A 13047-nucleotide genomic window follows, 5' to 3' on the forward strand; every position below is an offset into this window, starting at 1 on the left:
TGCTTCAGCATCTGATTCAGAAACCTCTGTCCCACTGGGAGAAAGTTAGGTGACTAAGGGGAGACGAAGATTAAAAATCTCAGAATACAGGGGAGTGAGGCTGGTGAATTCAGTTTCCCAAAGAGCAGTTTGGGAGCTAGTTCTCGTGGGATGGGACCCATGGGGGCAACTGTGACTAAATTAAATTGTGGCTTAAGGGGAGCTTGTGCCCTGGTGCTCTGCCCACTGAGCTGCAAAGCTCAAGAAGCAGCAGGACCAGGTGATGGAAAGGGACAGGATAAAAGTAGAATGAAGCGGAACGTGGGACCACAGGGCTCCAGGGCCGGAAAGAGCTCTGTAGAGCACCTAGGCCAGCCCTAGCCAATAGGTGGCCTGAGAGCCAAGATATACCACCAACCCCAATCACAGCAGACACAGATGCAGCCTCAGAATCCTTCTCAACACAATGCACCAGGAAGCCCCCTACCAATCAATCGAATATTAATTAAGGTGAGACCAATTTCTAATCTGTCATCTAGCCTAGCTCCTCATGAGACAGACGGGAAGATGCGGGTCAGGAAAATTAAGTACTTTGTTCCTCAGCCACAATCTGGACCTAGATGTCTGTCTGTCTGTCTGTCTGTCTCTCTCCCTCTTGGAAGTAGGGAGGGAAAAGGAAAGGGAAAAGGCATCAGGCCTGAATTAGCCACCACCCTCTTCCGTCACTCTCCTACTCATGTCACGTACACCCTGTGTCCTCATCCTGCCCACACAGGCTTCATGTCACTCCTTGCCTCTCATGGGCACTGGTACCTGACCAGGGGCTTCATCCAAGGGTCCAAGGGGCTGAGTCTGAGAGCTGATCGTATTGCAGTCTTTTTCGAAGAAAGATCAGATTTTTGCTTGGTATATCTTCTGCCTACTTCTCCCTCTCCTTCTAAATATACTGAAATTTCCCTTTCCTCACCTGTGTGGCCAAGCCCTCATTTGTTCAGGCCTGTGTCAAGTGAACTGAACCCATCTGTCGAACTCCAGCGGGTTCCTTTCTGTTTGGTCCAGCACCGACAACTGCTGGACATTATACTCAAACAAATTAGGAAATTAGGTGGTGGTGTTCATTTTTACCAAAACATTCACACAGTTTTAAATAATGAACCGATGGCTCCTTTCCAACAGGATTTATTCTATAAGGTTTCCCTTGACATGTAACAATTTATAGAATGTGTCCATTGCACGAATCAGTGTTCACCTGTGGCATGAAACCTTAGCTCTGAATTATGCTGATAACATTCTGGTAATAGTAATAAGGTGTGTAAGGCTACTCTTATTTTGTATCCCATTTTGCATGTGAAGAAACTGAGGCTTGGGGGTATGTAGGTGGCTGGTCTAGGGCACTTGGAAAATTAGTTGTAGAAGCGGAATGAGGGCCAAAGTCCTCTGGTTCCTAGACCCTTCCCTCCAGAGGAAGGGCAGAAGTCCAGTAGGCCTGGTCTTGTTTGTTGACCCCCCCAGACTTGGACTTGGCTGCAATGCCCATCCCAGTCTATCCCCATCTTGACTTAGCGCCTAGCCTTGCTAATTTAGCATTCTTGCTTACTGCTGTATCCCCAAGTGCTTTGAAAAGTGCCTAGGATATCAGAGTTACTCAATCAGTATTTGTCAAATGAATGAACTGTCTTCAGGGAATCTCTAGAAATAGAGGTAAGGAGGGAGTTACTGCTGTATTGACAACTTACAGGGTTCCATGCGAGGTACCTTCCCTTCCATTGTTACTAAGCACCCGCTGAAGGGCCCGACATATGAAGGACCTCGGGGGGACGGATGGGAGGAAAGTTGGACAAACAGTGCCATGGAGGGGGTGGACTTGGTAAGTTGGTTGACAGAGGCTCACAGAGAGCCTATGTTAAGTCCTAGGAGAGAAGGTAGCCCCCAGTGTGGAAAAGATAAAGGCATTCTGGTAATGGTGATAATCTAACACAGAGGTTCTCATTCAGAGGTGATTTTGCCCCCCTGGGGACATATGACAATATCTGGAGATATTCTGGGTTGTCACACTGGTTGGGAACTGCTACTGGCATCTAGTGGGTAGACCCAACATCCTATAATGCACAGGATAGTCCCTCACAGAGAATTATCTCTTCCCAAGTGTCAATAGGTCTGAGGTTCAGAAACCTTGTAAACATCACCAAGAACTAGGACGACCCAATAATTTCATCATTCAAACTGGGGCATTTTGAGAGTGGAATGGGCGTTATTCATAAATATGCTGGGACAGTGTTCATGACCTGGGCAGAATAGGATGTCTTGTCACCTGGCCAAGAATCCTTGGATGAGGCAGAATCTCATGGGCCTGCAGGACATGGGGCAATGGAAGAAGGGACAAGGGTGAAGCATTGTGGTTGTTGGCACGTGGTGTAGATGGAGAGAAACTCACCAGGTCAGGTGGGGTCTCCAGAATGGGAAGGTTTGACTACCTGATGTAGAGGAGAGGCAAAGCCAGGGAAATCAGGACTTCACAGAGCAGCCTCTGTGTCACCAAGGCCAGAGTATTACCCACAAATTATAGGTAAACAGAGAGATGGTTCTTTTCAGGAATGGCGTGGACAGATGTCAGTGGTTCACGGGCCTGTGTAAACACTGTCTGTCTGCCCACATCTCCTTTCCAGGTCAGGAAAAGGCAATATGTTTCACGTCTCTTGCAGTTCTGCTAGGTTGTATCCACCTGAAAGGCCAGGTCCAGTAGCAGGAACCTCCCTCTGGCTCAGCGGCAAAGAGTTCAGTGATTGATTAGCAGTATCTGCCACAGGTTCGAAAAAGGAGAGCGATGGGCCAACAGGCCACACCTTTGCCATCCCTTCATAGGGCCTTGTTTCCGGTTCTCCTCGGAGCTGGAGATGTGAGCTTTGAGTCCAGTGGCCTCTTAACATATTTATTTAGGTCAAGCTGTGCCGGCTGCTATGTGGATGCCATGGGAGACCACAAAGACCCAGAAGACATAGCCCTCAGCCTCCCTCCAATACCATGACATCTTTATGGATGAATAAGATTTGTGTAAATAAAATCATTGGAGAACAGGGAGCAATAGAGGACTGCAGTTACCAGGACACCCTGCATGGTGGAGCCTGTGACCTGGTCAAGGCCAGCTGAGGAGAGAGGAGCCTGGGCTCAGAGGAGGAGGAGGGCGGGGGAGGAAGTGGGTTTGGAGAATGACTTGGGAGAGAGCGGGAATGGCAGAGGGAAGGCTTGCTGAGCCTCAGGGGAGCCAGACAGTAAGTATAGGAGCCCACAATGGCCCACCTGATGACACGTTGCTGTATTTTTCCAGGGCGAGAGATGGTGGGGCCCACGCTGCCTGGATACCCACCCCACATCCCCACCAGTGGACAGGGCAGCTATGCCTCTTCTGCCATCGCAGGCATGGTGGCAGGTAAGGGGAGGGGCTGGGCAGGAGGGGAAGCATTGCAAAGAGGAAGTGGTGGCCCCAGGTGGAACAAGAGGGGACGAGAGGTGAGCTGTGCCCCTCGCATAGGCTTCCCGAAGGGCAAGGAAGGATGGACTGAGAGGTGCATCTTCTTATAAATGCCTGGAGAAAAGACTTCGATGCAGTCCTGGCTCCATAACTCTCTCCAGCTCAGCCCCCTTCTTCCCAGATGCTCCTGTATTACCCACCATGATGAAAAGGGAGGGGCTGAGACAGACTGGTGTTCAAATCGGAACTCTGCCATTTCTTCCAGTGATTCAGTGAGCCTTGATGGAGAGGCCGCTGGGGGCCATCGAAACACTGTGAGCTAAACCTAAGCTTAGCCTATAAGCAACCCGCGGTCTCCCAGTTATTTAACTCTGGTGAATCCCAGTTTACCCTTTCTGTAAAATCTGAGTTTGCATGGTGTTGGTGATGATGGCGATGAAGATGGTTGAAATACATCCTTCTTCACACCTCACACTCACTCAACGCTGCACAGGCAGGACCCGTGGCCTGAGAACTCCAAAGGTACTATAAAGTGTGAGATGAGCTGGGAGTACTTCTCCATCATCACTTGGACTGTCCTGGAATCCTCCCTGCCAGTCACTGGGGTCTCGTTGTCCACCAGTGTGGTCATCACCCAGCAGTGACCCGGGGTATCAAGGTTTGGACAAGTGAGGACAATGAGAGTTTCTCTGGGCGAGTCTCACTCTTTTAGGAAACATATAGGAAGGACCCCAGGATGGATAGGGTAGAATAGAGCCATTTGCACTGCCCAGAGAGGCTTGAGGACCTGGAGCTTCTGGAAGGGGCTCTGATCAATCAGGGCATCTGTGACCTTCCTGCCAGCCCTGGACCAGCCTCTCTGGCTCTGACTCCAGAGAGTCAAGGCATTCACCCAGGCCTGTTTCCCTCCCCCACTGGCAGGGGTTATTCTTTACCAGCCACCCACTCGGGTGCCCTGTGCGAGGCAGGTGGGCTGGGCTCTCCTGGGCAGAGGGAGGGGAGGGAGGAGTGCGGGAGGGAAGGAGGCTCTGCGCTCCCTGGGAACCCGCTGAGCTGGCACTTGTTGCTGCTTGGTTGCCCTGGCGATGTGCTTAATGCAGCGTTGAAAATACAGAATACTGACTCCTCTCTCCCTCCTGGCCCCAGACCCCCTCCCTCCCTCCCTTCCTCTTCTGGAGCGTGAAATGAGATTGGTCCAGATAAAAAAGGAAAAGATTTGGTTATTTTTTTAAGAGTGTGGATAATGGGGCCTCTCAATCAAAATCCCAGGCTCCAGTCGGCTCCCCCGATTCCCCTTCCAACCTCTCCACCTTTCCCTGCCGCCTGCTTAGAGGAGGAGGAGGAGACATAAAGCACAGGGTTTTTCTCTTAATTATGGATCATTCCCGGGGGCAGGCCCAGGGCAAGGGGTTCCTGGGGCCCAGAGTCTGACCTGTGAGGTAGCTGGAAGGCTTGGGCCTCTCATCAAAGGCCCCGAGGTTGTTTCCATAAAGACCTCACCCTGAGTGGGTGTTGTGGAAAAAAAAAAAATAACACAAGTACAGCATGGACTGCAAAGTGAATTCCAAGAGGGGGCTTGCCTGGCAAGGTGGATGGGCTCCCAGTAAGTTACATGCAAATCAGTTTTCAGAAAATGCAATGTTATTTAAATGCATCCCTGGTTCCTAATAACTCCATGGTGCAAATGAATTCTTAAGGAATTTTTTTGTAGAAAAAGTATTCGTGTCCATCTCTTACCAGTGGTTACAATCTCCTAGTTGACTGAAGCAAGATTCCTTCCATTAAAATCAAACCTTCTTTGAGTACCTACTGTGTGCTAGGTACATACAAAATGCTCAAAGCAAGGCATACCAATGACATTCTTCAATCAATTGTGGAAGGAAGGAAGAGATCATTTGTCAGGCACTTTCTGTGTGCCTGGCCATTCATAGGTATACGTTTATTTCTCATTTAATTCTCACCATAAGACTGGGAATCTGGTGTGATCTTAGTTTTATGTAGATAAGGAAACAAGCATAGAAAAGCGAAGTAGTGTGCTCGGGGTCATAACCATACTAAGTGGCTGGGTTGTTCAAACACAGTTTTTTTAATTTCAAATCTAACATTCTTTCAAATCTAGCACACTACACCATGCTGCTTCCCACCATACCAGAAATAATGACATGTGTTATAGGAGAGCGACATAGGAACCAGACCAGGGCACAGATTTCCCTTATCCATTCATCTTCTGTTGTGCCTTCTAATTGTTGTTGCTGTTGTTCCTGTCTCACTGATACAGTTAATGACCCTCTAACCAGTTCTGGAGCTGCACCCACAGCTCCGATAGATGGATCCATCCATCCATCTCTCCATCTTTCCATCCATTCATCTTTACACACATTTTTACATACATCCGTGTATCTTCTCATCTATTCTTCCATCCTTCTATCATTCATCCTTCTATTCATCCTTCCTTCATCCATCCATCCTTCCTTCCATCCATCCATCCATCCACCCATCCTTCTATCCATCATTCTATCCATCCATCCATTCTTCTATCCTTCCATTATCCATCCTTCCTTCCATCCATCTATCCATCCACCTTTCCATTCATCCATCCATCCTTCTATCCATCCTTCCATACATCTTTTCACGTATCCATTCTTTCATCTATCCATTATCCACCCTTTCAACCATCCTTGCATCCTACCATCCATTCACCACTTTTCACTTAACAGATAGTGGTTGAGAATCTATGGTTTGGGATGCTGGGGATATAGCAGTGAACAAGACAGGTCCCTCTATTTATGGAGCTGACAGCCTAATAGTGGAGAAAAAAGTGCAGTAAAAAAGTCAGTGAATGAATAAACAAGATAATTTCAGATAGTGATAAGCACTGGGAAGACAATAAAATGGGATGATGTAATAAAGAGCCACAGGGAGAGAAGGTAACTACTTTAGATTGGGTGATCAGGAGAGGCCTCTCTGAGAAGGTGTTCAAAGTGGTCAGCCAAGTGATAAACTGGGGCAGACCGACCCCAGCCCAAAAGAACAGCAAGTGCAAAGGCCCCAAGGCAGGAACTAGTTTAGCATGATGACACAAAGAAAGAGGGTGAACTATCCAAGAACAGTGAGTGAGTGGGAAAAGCACTACAGAATGAAGAGATGTTGTTTGTGGATGGGTCGAATTTTAAAACTACTCAGGCCACTGGGAAAACAAATTGTAGACAGTCAAAAGAGGAAGCACAGAGACCAACTGACCAATTGAAGGACAGTTTCAGTAGTTCATACAGGACATAACAGTGGTGTGGGCCATGGAGGTAGCAGGGAAGGAGGAGAACAGAGACACTGAGGATGTATTTTGGTGGTAGAGCCAACAGCACTTACTAGTGAATTGGCTGTAGGGGTTCAATGACAGGGGAAACAAGGATGAGTCCCTGGTTTGGGGCTGGGAAACAGCATGGATGATGGTGACAAGTATATATGTGGGAGGTTAGAAGAGGAAGAGGTAGAGTATTTGGCATGTGGAAGTCAAGAGTTCTATTGGGCCATATTAGGATTGAGACACCGCCTAGATAACCAGTTTAATACATCAGTAGGCACATGATGTGTGTCTGAAGTCAGGAAAGAATCCTGACTAGTGCATAAATTTCAGCCATTGTACAAAGCTGTTATTTAATGCCAAGGGATTACACAAGATCACTATAAAGAGAATGTGAATGGAAAATCACAGAAGGCTCACAAACCAAGCCCTGGGATTCTTCAACATTCAGAGACATAGCAGAGAAGGAACGAGCAAGGCCAGTGAGTCGGAAAGGCCCTTGGGTTAGGAGGCAAACCAGGAGAACTGGCATCATGAAACCCAAAGGCATGGAGGGAGTGATGAACTGAATCAAAGTCGGCTAAGAGGTTGAGGGGGGTGATGGACACGGAAGTGACCACTGGAGTGATCGGGGTAGAGGTTGTGGAGATTTGAAGAGATCAGCGTTGGCCTGATTGGAGGGGGATGAGGAGGTGAGGGCAGAGACCATGGAGCAGAGAAGGGCTGGTAGCTGGCGAGGAATGTGGGGTAAGAAGAGGATTTTTAAAAGAGAAGATGGCAGAGCATGTATGCTGGCTAAGGGAGTGATGAATTGGAAAGGGAGACGTTGATGAAGAGTAAGGAGAAGGGATAAACTGTAGGGACCAAATCCTCAGAAAGGGGAGTGAGGCAGGATGCAGAGCAAAGAGGATGGGTTGGCCTTTCATGGGTGCAGGGACATTTCATCTGCTTTGGCTGCAGGTGGGTTGACAGATCTGATGGTGGGAGGATGCTGCACCCAGGGGGTGTACCACCTCCTGAGCCCCATACCCTACTCCAACTTCTAAGTGACCAAAGCAGACAGGTACTCTGTAAGTGTGTGTTGAATAAGTGAACAAGTGAGCGAGTGAGTGAATGCATGAAGAAGTAACACAGCGAGAGGGCAAACACATTGGATTTTCCACCTCTCTTCCTGTCCTTTGGAGCCACTGAGGTTGGCATTGGGTGAGGTGGGATCAAAGCCCGAGGGCGTTGTGGGCAACCAACGTAGAATCGGCTTCTTCCAGGGTGCGCTGAACCCAGCAGTAAGCAGGACAGGTCGCATTGTGAATACAAGAAAAAGTACTGGGGGCTAGGGTCCTAGCAGGCTCTAAAGGAGCATGTGGCCTTGGGCAAATGTCCCTCTCTGGGCAGCAGTTTCTTCATTTGTGAAATGAATGGTTGGATGAGATCATTTCTTTTTTTTTACTATCTTTAATTAAAAAAAATTTTTTTCGATGTGACCATTTTTAAAGTCTTTATTGAATTTGTTACAATATTGCTTCTGTTTTATGTTTTGTTTTTTTTGCCACGAGGCATGTGGGATGCTAGCTCCCCGACCAGGGATCAAACCCACACTCCCTGCATTGGAAGGCGAAGACTTAATCACTGGACTGCCAGGGAAATCCCTGGATGAGATCATTTCTTAGTTTCTGTCTTTCTATATTTATCCCTTTGCTTTTTTTCTCCCTCCCTTCTTATACATGTATTTGTTGTGAGCCTGACCTGTGTTAGACTTAGTCCCCGCCCCTAAGGAACTTCCTGTTACTACTGCCTATCGCTGACTCCTTGGACAAGGACCCGGTAACCTTCCTCTGCTTCAGGCTCTTCCCCCTCGCTTCCGTTCCTGCTGTGCAATTGCCTTCTTCTCTGGCAGGGAAGCAGCCCCTACTGACCCCAGCTCAGGCTTTAACACTGGTTGGATGACTGGTGTGAGGCTCTACTGAGCTTTATTTTAGCGCCTACCTAATGGGAAAATCATAAAAGCTGGCATTTCTTGACTGCTTCTTATATTCCAAGCATGGTGCTCATAAGCATTTGACGTGTGTTATCAAATTGAATCCTCACCAAAACCCCATGAGATAGGGACAATAATCTGCCCCATTTTACAGATGAGGAAACCAAGGCTCAGAGAGGTTCAGTGACTTGTCCAAGGTTGCACAGCTAGGAAGTGGAGCATGGAGATTTGGCTCCAGGCAGGCCAGCTCCAGAGCCAGGCAGCTTCGAGCCTCTCTTCCAGACTCCGGGAAGGAGATCAGGAAGGAACCACAGAAAGCACGAGGCTCACAACAGCAGATCAGATTCTGGAAGGTGGTGTGGATTCACCGGAGCTCAGGATTGGCGGGAACCTGGCTTTGTGGATGAAATCGTCTCCTAAGTACATAAATGGATGATCTGGAATTTCAAGTTAAGAGCCCTCAGGTCAACTTCTGCTCTGCCATTTCCCAACTGTGTGATTTGAGGCCCCCTACTCACTCGTGCTATACTCCAATTTCCTCGTCTATAAATTGGCGCTACTGATGAGCACTTCATCGGAAGGTTATGAGAATAAAGGGGCTTACTGTGTGGGAAAGTGTTTTGCCGACTTTACTCTCCGTCCCAAGCCCCAGCAGTAATTGCGGTGGTCTGCTTTGTTATTTAAGGGAATTCTTAAGTAATTTTTTTGGTAAATAATTCCTTTGGTGAAGCCAAGAATCCACTCGCAGAAAGAGGTGATCTGATTTGCTTTGTGTAAATCGTGCACTGAATTTGCTTGCAGTGGCAGATTTGAAATGAGACAAGCATCTCTATGGAGCAAGTCCCAGGACACAGATGCCCTGCCCTCTCCTTCCCTTCATCCTCAGCAACCCCTCCACCACCAAACACACGCCCCTCCCTAACAAACCATATTTAGGGAGGCTACAAAGCTTATCCTTACTGAGTCCTTCCATGACCCCTAACCCCTCTCACTCCCATTGGCCCTTCCTGGAAAGACCTTTTTACAGAAGGTCCAGGCAGCAGCAGAAGTGGTTAGAACCTGGGCCCTGGTCACAGCACAGCTTCCAAATTCCACCAAACCCTCCAGCTGTGTGAGCTTCTGCAGATCCCCAAGCCTCTGTTTCCTCATCTGGAAAATGGGCACAATACTAACATCTACCTCCTGGGGTTCCTGTGAGGGCTGATCTTGATGGGGCAGTACCTCCAGTCCCTGATGGAAAAGGCACTGCCTCAAATGATGCAGACTGAGGGGCCCCCGAAGGACTGATGGAGGAGGACTTGCTCGATGCCAGCCCTGCAGACCCTTGTCCCCCATCCCCAGCCTTCCATTGGTGCGTCCACCTCATGGGTCTCTCACCTGTGTGCCTCCCACAGGAAGCGGATACTCTGGCAACGCCTATGGCCACACCCCCTGCCCCTCCTACAGCGAGGCCTGGCGCTTCCCCAACTCCAGTTTGCTGAGTAAGTTGCCTCTGGGGCCGCCCAGGCCCTCTGCTCTGTGGGGCGGGTTGGGGTGCAAGGCTGAGCCAAAAGTTGTCTGAGACCTGGGAGGCCCCAGTTAGACGGAGGGCCCGGGAAGACAGGTGTTTTCTGTAATCCAAGCAGATAGAGGGAAGGCAGGGTACCAGGTTGCCTGGGAGAAGAGGCAGAAGGAAGAGAGACTTCTGTGCATCACTCTCTCTCTTCTCCATCCCAAGGCCATGTCTATTAAATCTTTGTTTTGTGTAAGAAAGATTCAGGGCTCAGGCTTTGGGAGGGCAGTGGTGAGTGGACTCCAGAAAAGTCTTGGAGGGGGACTCCCTGCCTTCAGGGACTTAGAATCCCACAGCTGCAGACGCTGTCGCAGGGGCGCCCTGCGGGAGTGCCAACTGCCCTTCTGCTGGGGAGCACCCTGATTGCAAACAGTGCCATCCTGTTGCCCGCATTAACCATCTAATACTCATGATTCAGCACCAGAGCCCTTACACAGAAATCCTCTGTTCCACCGCATTCCCGTTATTTGGCTTGAGATATGGACAGCCTTCGGGATCGAGGAACAGAGAGTGAGCTGTGGGGCTGCTCATCAGCCCCTGTCTCCCCCTGGGCCTGGGCTGGGTAGAGAATCTTTTCAGGAAACCAGGCCCCTTAATGGGGAACGTGAGGGATCCCACTGGAGTCTCCGTGAGGGATGGCCTTAAGGGTCTCGGAGCAAACCTGAACCGAACAGAAGCCGCAGTGCAGTGCGGCCAACCGCAAGGGTGCCGTCGCAGGCCTGGCAGGACCGTCCATTCCCAAGACGCCCCCTCTCCTCCTGTTACCTCCTGATGTTCCAGAAATGACTAGGAGGCTGGCTGAGCTGGATTCTGTTTGCCAGATAAGTTCAAGCCACCCTTCTGTTCAGTTTAGCCGGAAAGGCCGAGGGCCTTGAGACATGCCCTTCCCATGGAACTTTCCCGGGCTGCCTATCCTGCAGGTGTGCAGAGCTGCCCAGTGCAGACCCTCAAATGTGCATCCCCCTTGACCAGTCAGGACCCAATCCCCCTGCTTCCCAAGAAGAAGATCCTCTGACCTCGCACCTTTTGGGCAAGGCTGGGGAAAGCCCCAGTGATCTCCCCGTGTGTACTTGGTTCTTCAGGGTTCCAAATGTAACTGCTCTCTCTTGCCCTCTCCCTGACACAAGGGTGTTGAAGGTCAAAGGAGTCATGGGGGGAGGGGCAAGAAGCCACTGTTCTCCTTCTGGCCAGAAACTCAAAGGTGAGGCCAGAGAAGGAGGAAATAGGGCCAGAGAGGAGTTAATCTTTGATGATCAGATAGGCCCGAGGGATCAATGATTAACTTGTGCTGTCTTAAAGGTTGGCAGAGGCAGGGAGAGGCTGCGGTGCAGTTTTCCCTTCTGACCATCAGTGTTGTTGTTCTTTTTTCGAACGTGTCCAGGTTCCCCGTATTATTACAGTTCCACATCAAGGCCAAGCGCGCCACCTACCACTGCCGCGGCCTTTGACCATCTGTAGTTGCCATGGGGACAGTGGGAGCGACTGAGCAACTGGAGGACTCGGCCTGGGACGGGCCCCAGAGAGTCACACAAAGGAATCTTTATTTATTACATGAAAAATAACCACAAATCCAGCATCACGGCTCCCTCCCTGTGTGGTTGATTTAATGAACCATGAGAGACCGGACGACGTTGGAGAAGACCACACTGTCCTCCAGGACTCCTTAATGAGGGGCAGGAGTCCCAGGGGGACAGAACCGTCCCATTCCAAAGAGACAAAATTGGAGGAGAAATGGGGAGAGAAGAGGGGACAGCCAGAGGCTTGAGAGGGATGGCACATGGGGCCCACGACAGGGTCAGGGGCACACAGAGGCACCTTTGTGGCTCCATCACCGACATGCTCTAGCAGCCGTGGGCTGTAAGCGCTTCCGTCCAGCCCACAAGCCACAGCGGGTGCGAAGGCTCTCCCGCACCGCCGCCCTGAGAGGCACCACCTTCTCTGCGCAGCTTGCTTGGCTCTTCCTGCCCCTCCCTCTTGGCCACAGGCTGAACACTGGGTCCAGCCAACCAGGAGCTCCACCCGGTGGTCAAGGTGGTCATCCGCCTTCCTTTTACCTGCTGCTGTGAATGTAGGAGCTCCATCCCAGGTGCTCCCCGCCATGGAACCACCCCTTGGCAGCCAGACCTCAGCCTGGATGAGCCTATTACAGCTTGAGACAGACATTCCAAAGCCCCCGGGCTCCTGGGGGTGGGGTGCAGCCCTGCCCAGGGCAGAGCCAGGCACAATGGCTGGGGACCCGCCTCCCCCTCCCAACAGCCCTGCCAAGCCCACGGCTACCCGAGAGACCCTAAGACAACCCCCCCAAAGCCAGCCATGGCGGTTTCCTCTCTGGCTCCCACCGTTCCTGCCTTCCCCTCCCCAGGCCTGACTGTAAATACTGTAAATGAGGCTCTGCTTGAGTCACGCTGCCCTTTTCCTCTCAGTGAACTGTCTCCCTGCCATGTTGGGCTTCTCCCCTTGACGCTTCTTTCTTTTTTTTAAAGACAACCACCATTGCCACATGACTCAATAAACCATTACTCTTGGTCTCCAGCTTTGGGGTTGTCTGGGGAAGGAGGCACCCCAGGACTGGGTTTTCTCCAGAGAACCTCAGAGCCCAGTGGCCAGCGAACTCACTTTGGGGCCGGGCATTGAAAGGACCACGAATGCCCAAGAGAGAGAGCCCCTGACTTAGCATTCGCCCTCTGCCCCAAAGAGATGTTCAGCACCGGGCAAATCACGTATCCCAAGCTTTGATTGTGCCAACTCTGAGTAAATGTGAGCATAAAATA

The 13047-nt window shown here is 50.3% G+C and overlaps 1 protein-coding gene across 4 annotated transcripts in view; it reads left to right on the forward strand.

The window, feature by feature from the left end:
• The window catches only part of PAX8 (paired box 8), a 56879-nt gene extending 44071 nt beyond the window's left edge, over window positions 1-12808 (forward strand). For all 4 annotated transcript variants that reach the window (XM_061210754.1, XM_061210756.1, XM_061210755.1 and 1 more), the window contains exons 10-12: window positions 3305-3406; window positions 10119-10205; window positions 11658-12808. In XM_061210754.1, coding sequence (XP_061066737.1) covers window positions 3305-3406; window positions 10119-10205; window positions 11658-11734 — 266 coding nt within the window. In that variant the 3' untranslated portion in view covers window positions 11735-12808. The remainder of the gene's footprint in view (window positions 1-3304; window positions 3407-10118; window positions 10206-11657) is intronic.
• The last annotated feature ends 239 nt before the right edge of the window (window positions 12809-13047 follow it).

The sequence above is a fragment of the Eubalaena glacialis genome, chromosome 14 (genome assembly GCF_028564815.1).
Source record: "Eubalaena glacialis isolate mEubGla1 chromosome 14, mEubGla1.1.hap2.+ XY, whole genome shotgun sequence".
Classification (NCBI taxonomy): Eukaryota; Metazoa; Chordata; class Mammalia; order Artiodactyla; family Balaenidae; genus Eubalaena; species Eubalaena glacialis.